Source organism: Dipodomys merriami, unplaced genomic scaffold, assembly GCF_024711535.1.
Source record: "Dipodomys merriami isolate MVZ:Mamm:240054 unplaced genomic scaffold, mDipMer1.0.p SCAF_60, whole genome shotgun sequence".
NCBI lineage: Eukaryota > Metazoa > Chordata > Mammalia > Rodentia > Heteromyidae > Dipodomys > Dipodomys merriami.
The window spans coordinates 2738510-2758358 of record NW_027206180.1 but is presented as its reverse complement, the minus strand read 5'-3'; the positions used below and the strand labels follow the sequence as shown (position 1 = coordinate 2758358).

Here is a 19849-nt window from a genome sequence, read left to right as displayed (position 1 = left end):
CCATCCTCCGGCCCGGACTGAGGTCGAACGCCGCGCCGCGCGCCCCGCGGCCTCGGCGGGTAGCCTCGCGCCACCACACGCGGTCGGGGCGAGGCCGGCCGGCGAGGGAGACGTTTACGTTCCGGGTCAGGGGGCGGGGACTGGCGGCGTTCACTTCCGGGGCGGGCCCGGCGGGCGGGGCGGGGCGGGAGCGCGGTCTCCCGGCCTGGGTGCAGCTCCGCGGCGGCAGACGCTGAGGAGGCGGCGGCGGCGGCGACGGCGGCACGGCGCGGGCACCACCGCGACGCGGGCATCACCACGGCGCGGGCGCCGGCTCCGGGGGCGGCATCATGAGCGGTGAGTGGCGGCCCCGCCGCTGTCACCCGCCGCGGCCGTCCCGGCTCCGGCCGCTGCACTTGCACGCTCGGGGTCTCCCGAGCGTCCGGCCGGGCCCGCAGACCCCTGCCCCTTCGCCCTCTGACCCCTGACCTCGAGCACCCATCCATCCGCCAGGGTCCAGTCTGTGTTCTCCCGGGTCCCTGGCGCTCCCTGCAGCTCCCCCACGCCGCCTCCGCCCCTCAGCCCGCGACCCCCGGCCCGCCCGCCCCAGTTCTGAGGGCCGCGAGGTCTCGCCCTCCTCATCCCAGACCCTCCCGGCCCCACCCCGCCGTCCGCGCCCGGCCCTCGCCCCGCAGCCTCCCGCCTGCCCCCAGCCCGGGCGCGCCCCGGCCGCGCTGAGTTTGCTGACCCCAGGACCTTTGTCAGCGAACCCGAGCAGCTGCAGCCCTGGTCCCTAGATGCCTTCTCGCCTCCCCAGCCGCCCAGGCTTGGGGGTCCCTCTCATTTGCTCCACCCCGTGCCCAGTGCTGGGCCGAGCACCGGCCGGTTCTTCCCACAACCCTGGCGGCGTCCCGTCCCCCTCGCTCCTTTTAATCGGCTCCAGCCCCTTCCGTGTCTCCTGCGAGATCTCCTCGGAGATCTTTCTGGACTGTCCTGCAGCTCTGCCCTTCTTGCCCCATGCCGAGGCCGTCCTGCACCGGGACTGTCACTTTGCCCTTGCCAGTCCTGCCAGCCAGGGGGTGGGCTTGGCCCAGAGTGAGAGGGGCGGGTGTGTGCACAGCCTGTCCTCAGTGTTTCTTAAGTTTAGTCCTTTCCCTCCAGCCCTCCTTGCCTCCCTCTGAAGAGTCCTGGGGGGTGTTTGGATGCTCAGTCATCCCTGGGTGTTGGGTGTGGGGATGGGTGTGACTCAGGCGGTCTCCTTGCTGGCCCCTGACTCCCCCCCCCCCCCCCCCCCCCCCCCCCCGCCACTCTGGGATCTGGATCCACTTAGGAACACTCCGCCTACCCTCCTGGAGCCTGTTTTTCTCTCCCTGTGCAATTGCTTCTTTGCAGTCTTCCCTTCCAGCCCCCTTCCAACCCAAAGGTCTTCAACCCCTCCCATCCAGGCAGTTTTGGACGCAGTGGCAAGGCAAAGGAATCTATTCCTTTGCATTTTTAACTTGTACATAATTTCTGTAGATATTTTAAAAATAAATTATATGCTTTTTTTTTTTTTGTGCCAGTCCTGGGGCTTGAACTCAGGGCCTGGGCACTGAGCTTCTTTTGCTCAAGGCTAGCACTCTACTACTTGAGTCACAGCTGTACTTCTGGCTTTTTCTGTTTATCTATAATAGAAACCAGGGCTTTGTGCATGCTAGGCACTCTACCACGGAGCCACATTCCCAGCCCTAAACTGTATGCTTTTTGTCTTTTGTGTGTGTGTGTGTGTGTGTGTGTGTGTGTGTGTGTGTGTGTGTGTGTGTGCATACACACATGTGTCCCACTACTGGGGCTTGAACTCAGGGCCTAAGCACTGTCCTGAGCCTTTTCAGCTCAAGGCTGGTGCTCTACCACTTGAGACACAGCACCACTTCTGACCCTTTGGGTAGTTAATTGGAGATAAGGGTCTCATAGACTTTTCTGCCTGAGCTGGCTTTGTACCAGGCTCTTCAAATCTCAGTCTCCTGAGTTGGTAGGATTATGGATGTAAGCCAGAGAGGTACCTGGTTCATATATTTTGCTATTTAAGAGCAAGGTTTGTGAAATTATTGGGTCTCAATGAAATGCCTGATGGAAGGGTGTTTCCTGGAAGATAGCATACCTTTTGGTACCAAAGCAATTGATTGGCCTTTCATGAAGGTTTCTGGGTCATTGAGTATTGGTGACAACACAGCAAAGGTATGAGTGGTGTCTATCAGGTGATATAACTTGGCATAAATGCAGATCCTAGAGTTAAGCATCCTGGGTTCAAATCCTGACCCTGATACTTAAAGTTATGTGTTTTAGTTAAATTACTTGACCATGCTGAAAGTAGTATGCACAACAGTGTTTGTCTCCTAGGCGATTCTGATGGCTGTTGTGCATCTCCCATGGTTCATTGACTGGAACTTAGAGCTCTTTCCATCAAGACCACTGGGGTTGGGAATGGGCTTGGGGTTGTTCTTTGGCGGAGTTTTGACACAGGGCATACAACTAGGCCCTTTGTTAAAACCTGAAAATCATTGTGGTGCTTGTGGTATATCCAGGGTCTCAGTTCCACTGTGTTCCACCTCTGAGCATCACCTTCAGTCCCAGCCTCTCCTCCCCCCTCAGTTGTCTGCTTGAATTCAGGGTCTGGTTCTGTTCCTGAGCTTTTTTGCTCAAGGCTAGTGCTCTAACATTTTGAGCCACAGTTCCACTTCCAGTTTTTGTGCAGTTAACTGGAGATGAGTCTCACAGGGCACTTTTCTACCCTGGTTGGCTTCAAACGTGATCTTCAGATCCCAGCCTCCTGAGTAGCCAGAATTATAGGTGTGAACCACCAGCACCGGGCTTTAGCCTCTCCTTTTCATGTGGCCAGGGTGTCCCTGTCACCAGCTCTGCCGATCTAATCTCTGGACCAGAAACAACTTCTGCCTTCATCAGAGGAGGGAATGATGTAGAGAAGCCAAAGGAAATTGATCAGTTGATCTTTCAAGGAGCCACTTAGTATCAAAAAGTTTTAAATTGCAATTAAAAAACCTATTAGTTTTAAAGCTAAACAAATGATAAAAGATGGCAAACTAATTACATTTTAGGAAAAAGCATTTAGGGTGAACACTTGCTTTTGGAAAGATTGCCTTTGAGGCAGAAATGGTCCCTGAGTAACCTGGAGGGAAAAAAGAACTTTTTTATTTTTTCCATCAATGCCAAGGCTCAAACACAGGACTGTGTACATGCTAGACAGTGCTTTGGTACTAGGTACTGTGATTCTCCCAGCCCAAGGATATACTCTCCCCAGTTCAAAGTGGGATTGATTGATCATCAGAATACAGTAAAATAACATGTCAGGGAAACAGTCCTCTCTTTCTTTTGTCCCCCTTTTTTTTTGAATAGCAAAAAACATTATCACAAAAATAGAAGGAATGATATAAGGAGCTCCTATTTATAATGACCTGGCTCTGCTCCGTGCTGTGTAACACCTCCATCCCCCCAGGTTATTTTGAAGCAATTTTAGGTATCATTATTTCACATAGAAATGTTTTAACGTATGTATATATAGACATCTAGCTATCAATAGGTAGATATCTGTAGGCAGATATCTATATCTACATAATATATAACATACATGAAGTTAGCACATGTAAGATAAAAGAACACTTTAAAAATGTAACTCATTTTCTAATATTATTGTACCTCTAGGAAATAACTAATAATTCCTAGGTGGTATCAACTAGCCAGTAAATGTTCAAATTTCCATGATTGCCTTATAATTTTATAGTGTATTTTCAGAATTCAACTGCTTTAAATTTACATAGTGCAAGTTGGTTTGCCTTTTAAATCTTTAGATGTCTTTAGAAGAGATTTTTTTTTTAACAAAAAACTTAATTGCCCTGAGCTGGTGGCTCACGCCTGTAATCCTAGCTACTCTGGAGGCTGAGATCTGAGGATCAGGATTCAAAGCCAGCCCAGGCAGGAAAGTCTGTGAGACTCTTATCTCCAATTAACCACCAGAAAACTAGAAGTGGTGCTGTGGCTTAAATGAGTGCTGGCCTTGAGCAGAAGAACTGAGGGACAGTGCCCAGGTCCAGAGTTCAAGATCCACCACTGACAAAACCAAAACCAAAACACCACTTGGACTCCTTAGCAGCCATTTCTTATTTCCCCCTCCCCTCAGCCTGTCAGCTACTAATCTACTTTCTGTCTCTGTCAATTTGCCTCTTGTGGGTATTTCATATAAACAAAATTGTACAGTGTGTAACTTTTGTAGTTGGCTTTCTTCACTAAGTATAATGGTCAAAGTTTACTTCCTTCCTTTTCCCTCCTTCATTCCCTCTCTCCCTCCCTTCCCTTTCCCTTCCCTCCCTTTCCCTTCCCTCTCCTTCCCTTCCCTCCCTCCCTCACTTCCTTCCTTCCTTCCTTCCTTCCTTCCTTCCTTCCTTCCTTCCTTCCTTCCTTCCTTCCTATTGCAGTTTGAACTCAGGGCCTCATGCCTGCTAGTCAGGCTATCACCTGAGCCCCTTTACCAGCCCCCTGCACTGGTTATTTTTAAGGGGATTTTGCTTTCTTCCCAGGTATCTGGACCATATTCCACTTATTGACTCTTCCCACAAAGGAAGAGTCAATAAGTCAATAAGGCATGCACCACCAAGTCCAGTGATTGATTGAGGAGGGGTCTTGTGAACTTTTTAGCCTAGGCTGGCCTTGTATAGCAGTCTCCTATCTCAGCTCCCTGGTTGCTTGGATTGAAGGTGTAAGCTATCCACCCAGAGCTTATCGTTCCTTTTTGTGACTTGAGTGGATCCTCTGTTGAATGGATGTTGCCTGTCTTGTTTATCTGAGCATCAGCTGACTGCCTTTTGGATTATTTGGCTCTAAGGAATAATGCTGTGAAGGTTCACACACAAGCCTTTGTGTGGGCATCTGTTTTCATTTCTCTTCCTTAACATAGCTAAGAGAGGAATTGCTGGGCTGTGTGGTAACTTTATTTAGACATTTGAGGAATCGTGTCAGACTGTTTTCAAAGTAGCTGAAGCATTTTCCAGCCCCATGGCAGTGTGTGGGGTTGGAGTGCCTTCTAATTCCGACTGTCTTTGGTAATAGACATTCAGTCGGGTGTGAAGTGACATCTCTTTGTGGGTTTTTTTGATTTGCATTTTCTTAATGACTAGTGATATTAAGTGTTATTTTTTTGTTTCTGTTGACCGGTTGTACATCTTCTTTGGAGAAATGTCTTATTAGATTTTTGTCCAGGTTTTAGTTGGATTGCTGATCTTTTTATTCTTATTTATTTATTTATTTTTGTCAGCCATGGGGCTTGAACTCTGGGCCTGGGTACTGTCCCTCAGCTCTTCAGCTCAAGGCTAGTGCTCTACCACTTGAGCTACAGAGCCACTTCCAGTTTTCTGGTAATTTATTGGAGATAAGAGTTTCACAGATTTTCCTGTCCAGGCTGGCTTTGAACTGGGATACTAAGATCTCAGCCTCTTGAGTAGCTAGGATTATAGGTGTGAGTCACCGGCACCTGGCTGTCTTTTTATTCTTGAGCTGTACCAATTCTATATAATTTCTGGACACAGGTCCTTTATTTGTGTATTTATAAAGTTTGTCTCCTATTCTGCTAATTGTTTCTCTTCACTGCCCCTTCTGCTTAAAGATGCTCGAGATTGAACTGTGGGCCTTGTGTATGTTAGGCAAATACTTTGGCTTGGCCTGGAACTCAAAATCTTCTTGCCTCTGCCTCCTGAGTAGTTGCTGTGTCTGTTTTCTTCCTACTTTCTTGATGTAATTTTTTTTTTTTTTTTTGGTCATGGGGCTTGAACTCTGGGCCTGGGCACTGCCCCTCAGCTCTTCAGCTCAAGGTTAGCATTCTATCACTTGAACCATAGCTCCACTTCTGGCTTTTTCCATTTATGTGGTGCTGAAGAATCGAACCTATGGCCTCATGCATGCCAGGCAAGTACTCTAACACTGAGCCACCTTCCCAGCCTCTTGATGTAATCTTTTAAAAGTGTTTGTGTTCTTTTTCTTTTTGTGCTGGTATTTGAACATGGGGGCTCAGGCTTGCTAAATGAGCACCCTATTTCTTGAGCCACACCTTTAGTACTTTTTTTTTTTTTTTTTGCCAGTCCTGGGGCTTTGACTTTGGGCTTGGACATTGTCCCTGAGCTTCTTTTGCTAAAGGCTAGCACTCTACCACTTGAGCCACAGCGCCCCTTCTGGCTTTTTCTGTGTATGTGATACTGAGGAATCAAACCCATGGCTTCATGCATGCTAGGCTAGCACTCTACTATTAAGCCATATTTTAAGGTTACTTTTTTTTTTTCCTGAAGTTTTACTTGGGCTGGCCTTGAGTCATGATCCTCTTATCTGTGCCTCCTGGGTAACTGGGATTGCATGCATGTGTCATCATGCTTTTTTTTTTTTTTTTTTTTTTGTCGGTCGTGGGGCTCTAGTCCTGGGCGCTGTCCCTGAGCTCTTTAGTTCAAGGCAAGAGCTCTACCACTTGATCCACAGGGTCACTTCCAGCTTTCTGGTGGTTAATTGGAGATAAGAGTCCCACGGACTTGCCTGCCTGGGCTGGTTTTGACCTGGGATCCTCAGATCTCAACCTCCTGAGTAGCTAGGATTACAGGCATGAGCTCCTAGCACTTGGTTTAATTTTTTTTTAACTGCAAGTAAATTCCCTTTTCACTACTCCCCACCCCTTTGCAATTTTTCATGAAGGAAATAATCATCTGTATATCCTTTGAGGAATTTTGCTGATTGCCTGCTTTTGGTGTGACTTTAGTGCTTTTCAGTTCCTTACAGATATGTTTTATAGATTGGCAGTTGGAATCTGCAATATTCTTTTTTTTTTTTTTTTTTTTTGGGTCCAGTTGTGGGGCTTGAACTCTGGGCCCGGGCGTTGTCCCTCAGCTCTTCAGCTCAAGGCTAGCGCTCTACCACTTGAGCCACAGCGCCACTTCCGGCTTTTTTCTTTTTGCTTATGTGGTGCTGAGGAATCGAACCCAGGGCTTCAGGCATGCAAGACAAGCACTCTACCACTGAGCTACCTTCCCAGCCCCTCTGCTGTATTCTTGAATTAAAAATGTTTAAGAGGAGTAGAGGTCAGATAGGTTCAAGACTGAGTAGATGAAGTGCAAATTTCCAGGAAGTGGAATGACCCTAGGTAATGCATCCACAAGATAAATGGGTATCATGAGGTCAAAAATCACCAGAGAACCATTAATTGGGGAGTAGAAAGCCTAGTGTGCTATGGTCACATGATAGAAAAACCACAAAGATGTTAAAAAGAACTGAGTGGATTTGTATACATCGCTGTGATTGTATCTTAATATTCTGTGAAAAATAGCAGGGTGTAGAATCAGAAATTAAAGATATACCTTGAACGTCTGGGAGTATGGCTTAGTGGTTGAGTGCTTGCCTAGCATGCATGAAGCCCGGGGTTCGATTCTTTAATATCACATAAACAGAAAAAGGTGGAAGTGACGTGGTGACAAGTGCTAGCTTTGAGCAAAAGAAGCTTAAGGACAGTGCCCAGCCCCTGAGTTCAAAGTTGTAGGAGTGGAAAAAAAAAAAAAAAAAAGATACATCTTGAGCCAGGAGCCAGTGGCTCACATAATCCTATCTACTCAGGAGTTTGAGATCTGAGAATTGTGGTATAAAGCCAGGCTGGGCAGGAACATCCATGAGACTCTTATCTCCCAATTAACTACCAGAAAACTGGAAGTGGTGCTGTGGCTTAAGTGGTAGAGCCGTACTAGCCTTGAGCTGAAGAAATAGGGACAGTGTCCAGGCCCAGAGTTCAAGCCCAGAAGTGACCAAAAAACCTCCCCAAAAGACAAAAAAATATACACCTTGATGCAAGTTAAAGCAGATGCACAGATTCAATTATACATATATAGGTAAATAAGTTGTAGGGGAGAAAAATACCTGCTAGACTAGGGTGGTTTTCTTAGGGAGGTCATGGTCAAACTTGGTTTTCTTTAAAGAATTCTTGAGGTAGCAGCGCTTGATAACCAGGCTCTTCAGGTTGAGGAATTTTGATTTCCAGATAATGATCTTCCTTTTACTGGGAGGGCAGAATGAAAAAGGCCAGAAAGTCACTTCTGTTCTATAGTCAGACTGTACTGGAAGGCACCGAATGCTTTTCCATCAACCATTTCTCTTTCCCGAGCTCTTCTGACCTAGAAGTCATGGAACACACCTGGCTAAAGGTAGAAAAAGGGCAAGAGGCTAGCTAATAGGTAGAACAAACTCCAAAGTCTAGATAGATAGATAGATCAGATAGATAGATAGATAGATCAGAGTTTTGGGCTTAGTGGCTAATAGACAGCTGTTCCTTGCCTCATATTTATGTACATCTTAACATCTTTTTTTTTTTTATAAACTTTTTTGGGCTGTGGAGGACCCAGTTTTCTCTTTAGCATTGACTGGTCTCTCTTCAGCAGTGACTTGTACTTAGAATAAAGAATCAGTTGAGAGCCAGGCACTGGTGGCTCACGCCTGTAATCCTGTCTATTCAGGAGACTGTGATCTGAGGATCATGGTTGGAAGCCAGCCCTGGCATTAAAGTCTGTGAGACTCTTAGCTCCAATTAACCACCAGAAAACCAGAAGTGGTGCTGTGGCTCAAAGTGTTAGCTTTGAGCAAAAAAGCTCAGGGACAGCACTCAGGTCCTGAGTTCAAGCCCCATGACTGACTTAAAAAAAATCAGCTGAGGGCTAGGAAGGTAGCTCAGTGGTAGAGTGCTTGCCTTGCATGCATGAGGCCCTAGGTTCAATTCCTCAGCCCCCCATAAGCAGAAAAAGCCAGAAGTGGCGCTGTGGCTCAAGTGGTAGAGCACTAGCCTTGAACTGAAGAGCTGAGGGACAGTGCCCAGGGCCCAGAGTTCAGGCCCCATGACTGGCAAAAAAAATCAGCTGAAAGCCGGGCACTGGTGGCTCACGCCTGTAATCCTAGCTACTCAGGAGGCTGAGATTTGAGGATCAAGGTTCAAAGCCAGCCTGGGGAAGAAAAGTCCCTGAGACTCTTATCTCCAATAAACCACTAGAAAATCAGAAGTGGCACTGTGGCTCAAGTGGTAGAGCACTTGTTTGAGCTGAAGCGCATAGGGACAGTGGCCAAGCCCAGAGTTTAAGCCCCACGACCCCCCCCCCCAAAAAAAAATCAGCTGAAACAGATGGATGGAAAAAGAATGTGGTCTTTATTCAAAGCAGAAATGCCATGCTGTTAATGCTTTTCCTGGAGAAAGGGGAAAGGGGAAGGTTGGTCTGTGTAAACATCCCATGCTACCAGTAAGTAAGGCCTGATTCCTCCTGACTACCCCAGCTGCTGTATTGCTGTGCTCTGTCCAGCTGACACCAGGAAGTCAGACTCAGTACTCTGAAAGTTTGGAAGTAGAATCCCAGATTTTATTCTGCGTGATGGCAGTGTGCCAGTAATTATAGGTGAGTACCTGAAATCTTGCCATCATCTTGTCTAAATATAGGACAGGCTGTCACGGTGGGGGTGCTAGCATCCCAAAGGGGCCAGAAATTGATTCTCAAGGGAGATAGTGATTTGCTCTTATGCAAAAAAGCACAGATGCACATGTACATTAAGTCTGGAACTAAAATTGCAGGTGGAGAATCAGGAGAAAATCAACTAGGAAGGCTTCTAATCAGGAATATAGGAAGAGAGTCTGAAAAGCAGGACAGAGTTTGTTAGGAAACTGAGTCACGAGGGTACTAAAGTAAACAAAGAACAGAAAACAATCTCAACAGACCAGATCAACTTTAATGGAGAGTTGAAGAGGTATGCCATGGTGATCTGAGGAGAGTCAGGTGACCTGAGGCATGGTATAATGGCAGCAGGAGTAGAGGGGCTTAAGTAGGGTAAAGATTAGGGAGCTGAGAGTTCAAAGAGTTTGGTAAGTTCAGAGTCTCCTGACTGTTAAGGCACAGATCTGGCAGGTCCAGGAATCTAATATTTGAGCAATTCTCCTGCGCTGTTTGCAAGGAGCTCAGGTGCCTGTCACCTGGGGATGGAGTGGGGGAGTGGCTTTCATAGGTAGCTTGAGTCTGGACTGGAGACTGGGCTGGAGAAGTTCAGGAAAATCCCCTGGAAGAAGAGCCAAGCCATGGGAACAATACTGAGTTAGGAGAACAAAGTGGATTCCCATCAGGGCTAAAGTAGTTTTTTTTTTTTTTTTTTTTTTTTTTTTGTCGGTCGTGGGGCTTGAACTCTGGGCCTGGGCGCTGTCCCTCAGCTCTTCAGCTCAAGGCGAGCACTCTACCACTTGAGCTACAACGCCACTTCCGGTTTTCTGGTGGTTTATTGGAGATAGGAGTTTCACGGTCTCTCCTGCCCGGGCTGGCTTTGAACCACGATCCTCAGATCTCAGCCTCCTGAGTAGCTAGGATTACAGGCGTGAGCCACCAGCGCCCGGCTGGGCTAAAGTAGTTTTTATCATCATAGAAGCTGCATCTTACCTTTTCTTCTGTTGTCTCAGGATACTGCTCGACCATACTTTCCCATGCCCTCCACATTGATCATACCGTAGGCTTCACAGTCCCTGTGAGTCCATTCCACTTGCAGCACAATTTTGGACTGACTTGGAGAGATCTGCCTATCTTCCTTACTTCCTCCCTCATTCCTCCTTCACCCAGCCTTTCCTTCCTCTTTTTTCCCCCTGTTCTTCCTCCCTCCTCCTTCCTTCCTGTGAACATGTTTGTGCAAGTTGCTCTTCTTTCCTTTGGGTTGTGTCTTTGGGGTGATTTCCCAGAGGTGGTAAGGATTATTGCTTGTCTTCCTTCCCTTTCTCTTCCTTCTCTTCTCCCTCCCCTTTCCTCTCCTTCTTCTCCTCTCCTCCCCTCCCCTTCTCTCCCTTCTTCTCCCAAAGCAGTTGTACTAGTTTCAAATACTAGTAAAGGCGAGGGCTCCAGAGACAGAAGAGACTGGCAAAATTCAGGGCTCACCATTCAGTTCGGTTTTATCCTCTCATTTAGCTTAGGGCTATACAGGGGCAAATTGAGCCAACGCTCTTTTCAGTTGAGCATAGCAGAATCTGATTAAACTGATTAGATCATCATGGGACTATACAGTGAATTAATGGGAAAGTTTGGACCCCTAGGGTTTGCTCCTGTGCAGCTAAAAGGCTAAGTGTCTTTTACTTAGGTAGGAAAGGCTGTGGGGAAGCCAGTTAGGGTGGGGCTGGAGCCCATAGTGGGGTGACTTCTTGCTGCTTCAGGAACCCCAAAGAGGCCTGGCAAGATGTTTCCTCTGCGCACCTGAGCAGTGCCTTGCTGGAGGCGGGCACCTGCTTCCTCTGTGAAGGGCACCCTGTTCACCGGTCATGGGGCTTGAACTCAGGGCCTAGATGCTGTCCCTGAGCTTTTTTTTTGCTCAAGGCTACTGCTCTACCCCTCTGAGCCACAGCTCCACATCTGGTTTTAGGTAGTTAATTGGAGATAAGAGTCTCATAACCTTTCCTGCCTTGGCTGGCTTTGAACTGTGATCTTTAGATATCAGCCTCCCGAGTAAGATTATAGTAGTCAGCACCTGGCTCCCTTTCTTTACCTATATGTGGATCTTAGAATCTTCTCTTTCTTCCTCTAAGTTAAAAAAAAAAAAGCTCAAACCAAAATAACATTAAAGACAATTGCAAAAACACAGAGCATATCTATAAATATTCCTCCCTAGCACATCAAATATTTATATGGTTAGCTATTGTACTTCTGTCTTTGTTCCAAGCTTGTGGATGCAGTCTGCATGACTGCATGGAGTCTGCATTTGAATTGATGTTTCTACCTTCATTATAGCATTCATCCCCATTCCTTCTGTTCTCCACAATTATTTTAAAAAAGGCAGCATAACATCCTGACAAATTGGTGTGCTATAGTTATGTAGACTTTCTGCCCCAGTAGCACAAGATGGCACCTTGCGTTTGTGATGCTCTAGGTCCGCATTGGCAGTCTACAAGGGACCAGATGGCCTCCGCTCTAACCAAGTACTCATCTCTGCTGATGTACTGGTGAGAGTAGCCACAGGCAGTGGAAGAACATGGCTGCATTTCAATAAAACTTTATTTACCATGGCACAGTGGCTGTATTTACGCTGAGGGATGCACACCGATCCATCTCCTAGGACACTGAAGTAAAAGGCTCTGTGCCTGAGGTGCCATCTTCAGGCATCACTGAGGGGGAAAAAGCTTTGGATGTGGGCATCCTGGATTTAACCCACTGTTGAAAAAAACTTGGGCAAATCAATGAACTTCTGACTCAGTTTCCTCGCCAGAAAATGGAAATTGAAGGGAGTAGTAGATGTATAGTAAAGGGGGACTAGCGAAGTGGCTGTTTACCTATTTTCTCTTTCCTCCTTTCCTGCTTAGTTTTATTTCTAAGGCACCAACAAGGTAGTTCGATATCTTTTTTTTTTTGTTTTTGCTTTTAGCATGTGCTGACACTTTGCTTTTCAGGTATGTTTGCCAGAATATTATACCAGTAGGTCTGCCTAATTTTCCATACTTGCCGCACTAGGGAATTTCATCTTGAATGTTTCTTGGTTACTTATATAATGGTGTCTCATGGAAGGTATTAGTGTCTCTGTAACTATGAGGGAAAATACAAAATATTTGCCTTTTGTCACTTTGGTATTTTTTCCACAGATTGGCAAGTGGGGCTGGCCATCTGTTTGTAAATAAAGTTTTATTGCCACACAGCCACACTAGCTCATTTACTATTATCTCTGACTGTTCTTATGCTACAGGAGAAAAGTTGAATGATTGTGTGAGAAACCCAATGGCCTTGTTTTGCTCCTAAGGAAAATGCTTTGATGGGACCTATTATTCACGCATTTACAGATCTGCTGTGATTTGGTCCTTGATATGAGCCATCACCAGCCCCTCTGGGTGGCCTGAGTGGCCGTCTGCAGGCAGAACCTGCCTCCTTGTGATTTGGAGGTGGACATCCAAGGGGCTAGCCCGGCCTTATGGAGGTTGGAAGGCCTGAGTTTTGGGATAGAATGTTGGCTTTGTCATCTCTGGAACTGGTCTTTGGGCAAAGGCCTCTAAACCCCAGTTTCCTGGTCTGCCACAGTAAGGCCACCAAAGCCTATCTTGTATGTAGGTAGATAGGAAGGGAACATGGATAACTAAGAATGGCAACTTGGTGGCTGAGTTGTGTTTGGTTCACATTGCTCTAAAAAGTGTCAGCAAGCTGGGTACTGGTGGCTTACGCCTGTAATCCTAGCTACTCAGGAGGCTGAGATCTGAGGATTGCGGTTCAAAGCCAGCCTGGGCAGGAAAGTCTGTGAGACTCTTACCTCCATTGAACCACCAGAAAGCCAGAAGTGGTGCTGTGGCTCAAGTGGTAGAGCACTTGCCTTGAGCTGAAGAGCTGAGAGACAGCGCCCAGGCCCAAAGTTCAAGCCCCACGACTGACCGAAAAAAGTGTCAGCAAAAGGACATGGGAGGTACTGTTTTTAGGCTCTCCTGATAAACAGGGCAGTGCCCAGGACTGCCATGAAGTGCCCTCAGCTGGAGCTGAATGGCTGCTGCCACCAGTGAAAGCCTGCCTGCTTTCCATCCTCCCCGTTCACCCATCCATCTCCATTCTCTAGCAGGCCCTAGGGGCTTCAGAGGTGCTAATGTAAGGCTTGTACATGCCCCCGAGTATGTTGGCAGCTCTTTCTGTCCCCTACTTCACTTGAGCTTTCTCACCATTGCTTTTTTGGAATGGTGGCATGTTTTGGGGGCTGGGTGGGAATTAAGAACAGCACTGAACGAACTCACTGTTGGAAAGTAGTAATGCCTGTGCTATTTGAGGAACATTCTTCCAGTGGGACCCGCTGGGTGGAGGGTACTGTGTGGGGGTCATGGTCATGGTCAGAGGGTGAAGGAGGAGGGTGATTGTGGCCGGTCTACTGCCTAGCTGTCAAACCGTTAAGTCTTGGAACAGACAGTGCTGTTTCATTTTCTAAGCTCCTGTCCTCTGTCATTACTTCTGCTAGGACAGTGGTCTATTCCAAGCCTCCTCATGCACACATTGTCTGTGGCTGCTTCCACACCACAGTGGTGGTTGCAAAGGCAGTCAGTTCTGTGGGCTGCAGAACCTAAAACATTGGCCAGCTTTCTCCCGAAATACTTCACTGATCTCCATTCAAAGTATACTAAACAGACTAAGCCTGCACCTTCGTCCGTGAAAATCAGAAACTCAGATAGTTGAGAACCCCTGACAGATGCCCAGGAAGGGCTTAGTGGAAATGCCAGCTACTGTCAGCTTCTCAGGGCACGCTGAATGAGCCGCATAGTATCATTGTGTGCCCGGTTGTATCAGTAAGTCACTTATTGTGACTTGCCACTGTGTAGATCATTCTGTTCAGGGTAAAGGAGATCTGTACTCAGGGGCAGACCTAGTGGCCATCAAGGGTCTAGACAAAGGTGATCACAGTTGAAAGGGCAGGTGGAAGCAAAGCATGGTTTTTGTTTTTGGTCAGTGGTGGGGTCTGAACTCTGGGCCTGGGCGCTGTCCCTCAGTTCTTCAGCTCAAGGCTAGCGCTCTACCACTTGAGCCACAGCACTACTTCCGGCTTTTTTCTTTTTTCTTATGTGGTACTGAGGAATCGAACCCAGGGCCTCATGCATGCAAGGCAAGCGCTCTGCCACTGAGCCACCTTCCCAGCCCAGCAAAGCATGTTTTTTTTTGTGTGTGTCTTTCTGGGGTTTAATCTTGGGGATCTGGGCTTGCTAGACAGATGTTCTACTACGTGTTCCAAAATCCCAGCCCTTTTTGCTTTCATTATATTTTGAGTAGGTTCTTACTGTTTATGCAAGGCCAACCTGACTGCACTTGTATTGACACTTCTCATGTAGCTGTCGTAACATGTGAGCACTGTCATTGAGATGGGATCTTGTAGACTTTTTTGCCTGGGCTGTCTCTTCTGAACTGCATAATCCTTCTGATCTGGACTTCTCTAAGCTAGGATTACAGCTGTGAGCCACATGCCCAGGTCAAAGCATGTTTTCATTTATTTTTATTTTTATTGTATTTTTTGGTTGTGTGTCTGGGCGCTGTCACTCAGCTCTTCAGCTCAAGGCAGGTGCTCTACCACTTGAGCCACAGTGCCACTTCCGACTAAAGCATGTTTTTATTAGGGAGATACTCCAACATCCTCTCATGCTGTCGGGGTTGTGCTGGTAGAGGGGTGCTTGCTGTAGCTTGTTCTTGAGTAGGTGAGGGGAGATGGGACTCAGAACACAGAGGAGGCTGAACTTAGCCTCTCAGAGCCTCAGTGTGCTCATCTGTAAAATGGGATGAATGAGCTTATTTGGGATTGGAACTTGTCAACTCTCTACTTCTGATGTTTTGGGCTGACAGTTCTTGGTTGGTAGCTTCTCTGTGTACTGCAAGCTGTTTAGCTGTGTATTGTCACATGAATGGGTGACTTTTGAGACAGGGACTTAAAGGAAGCCTTGCAGGTATTCCCTAGGTGCCTGTCCATTTGTCTTTTCATTTTGACAGTGCTTGAACAAGAAATTAAAGTGCTCAAACAAGAAATTAAGCCTGTTGTGTGTCTCTGGTTGCTCGTGTTGGCTAGCACTGCGCTTGAGCAGGCAGGAGGCAGGAGTCAAGAGGCTGGGGTTTGGCCATTTAAATTGGACTGCAGAGGGCTGCAGAGTGAGCAGAGCCTGGGCAAAGGGCTTTTCCTTCTGCAGCCTCACTTCTCTCAGTCTTTGTGAAATAGGCCAGCCGTTTACTGACTTGCTCCATTGTAGCGGCTTGGTGGGTGAACATCAGCCCCCTGCTTTTCTTGGGCTACTGCAAAGCTGGAAGCTGGATCTTCTGGGCCTGGTGGGGTTGGGGTGCTGTACTCTTTGCTTTGTGGCCAGACAAGGTAAGAAGGAGAAGGTCGATCTCTCTTCCTGTCTGTCTCCTTAGAGTCCCTGTGCTTGCAGAGTGCAGGGCAGGAGGGCATGATCTCACTTGGAAACAAATGTCCAGAGAAGGGAAGCCATCGTCCCTGTCACATGGTCAGCAGTGGTCTGGCCAGGATGAGAACTCAAGCCTTGTGACTTCCTATTCAGTGTGCAGTGACCTCTCTAGACCTCCTGCCACTGCTGAGCGGGCCTGTGCAGCCTGTACCCTGTAAGACCCCTTCTCATAGGCTCAGGTGCTTCCGGCACCTGCTCTGAGCTTACCATGGTCCCCCCTAGAGTGGGGCTTGCCTGCCTGCAGAGAGAGAGATCATAGACCACAGTGAGGTGGGCCACAGCGCTGAGACCTACGCAGCCTCAGCTTGGGTCTCTGCAGAGCACAGGCTTTCCACTGCAGAGGCTTTGCAAGGCAAGACACAGGGTGCTGCTGACGAATCTTCTAGAACAAGCAGTAGAGCAAAAGATGGCAGGAACTGCTGGGCTCTGGTGGCTCACGCCTGTAATCCCAGCTATTCAGGAGGCTGAGATCTGAGGATCATGGTTCAAAGCCAGCCCGGGCAGGAAAGTTCATGAGACTCTCATCTCCAATAAACCACCAGAAAACCAGAAGTAGTGCTGTGGCTCAAGTGGTAGAGGGCTAACCTTGAGCTGAAGAGCTGAGGGACTGTGCCCAGGCCCAGAGTTCAAGCCCCATGACAAAAAAAAAAAAAAAGATGACAGGAATTCCTATAGGAAGGGTAGCCACTGTTCAAGTGTGGGTGAGGAACCATCAATGCAGCCTCACCTTGGAGCCTGGCGGCATGGGGAATATCCAGCCCCATCTGCCACTTTCTGTCTACCTTTCAACGTCATCTCCAGGAGACCTGTGCACATGTTAAAGGTAGAGAAGCATGGCATTAAGATTGTCAGTAATGGGCTGGGAATGTGGCTCAGTGGTAGAATACCTGCTTAGCATGCATGAAGCCCTGGGTTCGATTCCTTATACCACATAAACAGACCAAGCCAGAAGTGGTGCTGTGGCTCAAGTGGCAGAGTGCTAGCCTTGAGCACAGAGAGGCTCAGGGACAAAGCCTAGGCCTCGAGTTCAAGTCCCAGGACTGGCAGAAAAAAAAAGATTGTCAGTAATGAGATGATGATTACTTTTCTTATACATTCTTTCCTGATCTTTTCTCCTTGTATTTTTCACATAAATTTCTGTTGTTATGAGAGGAAATAGCAAAGGCATTTGTAAGGACAACAGTCTGTCAGCTTTTCAGTTGGCATTGCCTAAGGGCAAAGAGAGTTTTTGGGCGTAGTGCTTGGAAAAAGGAAGTAAGCAAGCCCTACTTCTCTATTCTGGTGTGCCTAAGGGAAGAGTAGAAACTAGACCTTGTGGTAGACAGAAATTGGGAATGTGTCAAGAGATGTTGGAGGCTGTGGGCAGGGGCGGTCTATACCCACATTTTACTTCCACTTAGGAAGACCTCTTGTCTGGTGGGTATGGTGTGTAGGCTTTCCTTTCTCATACTCTCTTCTAGAAGAAGCCATGATGACAACATTTGTGGAGTCATCAGTTTTGCTCTGTGTCCTGGGGTAAGGCAGGCACCTTGGTCAGGAGTTCCTACTCCAGGCTTTCCATCCCTAGAGTCCAAATTAGGTATACAGGAACTGTGCAGCATGTGGTGGTCATTCTTGACTGCCTGGCCCTGGTTTGACTTGCAGGAAGCATTGGCTCTGTGAGAGCCAGTCCCCTGCTGTTTCTCCACAGTGCTGTGCTCCTAGAGTTGCCCAGGACAGAAGCAGCTTGCCAGCAAGTCAGTACCTGTGGTGTGGAATACCTTTAGGTTTGAGTGTCCTTTGAAACAATTGCTCTGGGCTGGTGTATTATGATCCACTTCCCTATCTGCAGATTGGCACTCTCAGGGTCTCTGGAGAGCATCCATTTGACAATAGTCTGCCCGATACTTTGAAATACTCTTGCCCTGGACCTTGTTATTGGAAATTCATTGATTCTGTGTCTTATTTGGGAATGCTTTTGGCTGCAGGTTGTTTCTAAGGTTGGCTAAGCAACTCAGTGATATCTGGGCAGGTGTCTTTGCTTCTCTTGGGCTTTCCTAGGATGATGCTCTGGCTCCACTCTTGTTTATGAACAAGGCCAGAAGATGGAGGAAGGAATAATGGATGTCACATTTTTTTTCTCCTCTTATCAAAAGGCATGATGCTCCCAGTGCGCCTCTGCTTACTTCTTTTTTCTTTTTTAAAATTACTTCATTATTATTTTAGAGGTGATATACAGCAGGCTTACCTTTGCATACATCAGGTAATAAGTACATGTCCTTCCTTTTGCATAGTATCATCTGTTCCATCATTCTCTCCCATTCACTTCCTCCCATCTCTGTCCACAAGTTGCATGGTTCACTTTCATCTATGTCCAGTGCAGCCAGTGGGTTCTGCTGCTGCACTTTTTCACCCATTTTCCTCAGATGTATACATGTATACATTGTATATGAGGTAATGAATACAGAATCATCTGAAAGAAATTAAGAAAAGGTCCTTTGTTTCCTTATCTTTGGAGTTCATTTCAGTGTGTATATTATTTTATATACACATAAAAAAACGCTTGGTGGTTTTACAACTTGGTGGTTTTCTTTTTCTTTTCTTTTCTTTTTTTTTTTTTTTTTGGGTCCAGTCATGAGGCCTGAACTCTGGGCCTGGGCGCTGTCCCTCAGCTCTTCAGCTCAAGGCTAGTGCTCTACCTCTTGAGCCACAGCGTCACTTCCGGCTTTTTTCTTTTTGCTTATGTGGTGCTGAGGAATTGAACCCAGGGCCTCAGGCATGCAAGGCAAGCGCTCTACCACTGAGCCACATTCCCAGGCCCAACTTGGTGGTTTTCTTAATTTATTTTTTAGTTTTTTATTTTGTTGGTCCTGGGGCTTGAACACTGTCCCTTTTCAGCTCAAGGCTAGTGCCCTACTACTTGAGCCACAGCGCCACTTCCGGTTTTCTGGTGGTTAATTGGAGATAAGAGTGTCATGGATTTTCCTGCCTGGGCTGGCTTTGAACCTCAATCCTCAGATCTCAGCTTTCTGAGTAGCTAGCTAGGATTACAGGTGTGAGCCACCAGTGCCTGCCTCAACTTGGTGATTTTCTCTTAAGGCTGTCCTCTTGTAGTCTCACTGCATATGGGTGTCTAGAATCCTGTATAATCCATCATATCCTGTTGCATTTTACGTTTAACTTCCACATATCATGTGTCATTTGTCTCTGATCTTGGCTTACCTCACTCAACATGATTTGTTCTAGTTCCGTCCATTTCCCTGACATTATTTTATCCTTTCCAATGGGTGTGTGAAATTCCATTTTAATATAGGTACCACACTTTTTGGATCCATCCATCTATGGTGGGGCATCTGGGTTGTTTCCATGTCTTGGCTATTGTGAATAGTACAGCAATGAACATGAATGTGCAGGTGTCCTTGTCATATCCTGGCTCACGATGCTCAGAGTAGATGCCTACTGGTATGGCTGGGTTGTAGGGAAGGTCTATGTTTAATTTTTGGAGGAGCTTCCAGGCTGCTTTCCAGAGTGGTTGTATTAGTTTACATTCCCACCAACAGTGCAGTAGGGTTCCTCTTTCTCCACATCCCCACCAGCATTTGTTGTGGTCTGGATTCAGAATATTAGCCAGTGTAACTGGGGTAAGATGGTATCTCAGGGTTGTTTGGATTTGCATTTCCTTTACCACCAGGGATGTTGAACATTTCCTCATATGTTTCCTTGCCATTCTTACCTCTTCTTCTGAGAAGTCTCTCCTTAGCTTCCTTGCCCATTTAAGTGATTGGTTTATTAGGATTGGGAGGGGTTAGTTTCTTGAGTTCCCTGTATATATCGGATATCTGGCCTTTGTCTGATGTATTAGTGGTAAAGATCTTTTTCTGATTGGTTGGCTGTCTTTTTAGTATAGTATACTAGTTATGT

General features: G+C 47.1%; 1 protein-coding gene across 1 annotated transcript in view; it reads left to right on the top strand.

Moving 5' to 3' along the window:
- The first annotated feature begins 232 nt into the window (after positions 1-232).
- Snx29 (sorting nexin 29) overlaps positions 233-19849 on the top strand; it is a 222980-nt gene continuing 203363 nt past the window's right edge. The window contains exon 1 of the mRNA XM_070003461.1: positions 233-336. Within this exon, the coding sequence (XP_069859562.1) occupies positions 330-336 (7 nt within the window). The 5' untranslated portion in view covers positions 233-329. The remainder of the gene's footprint in view (positions 337-19849) is intronic.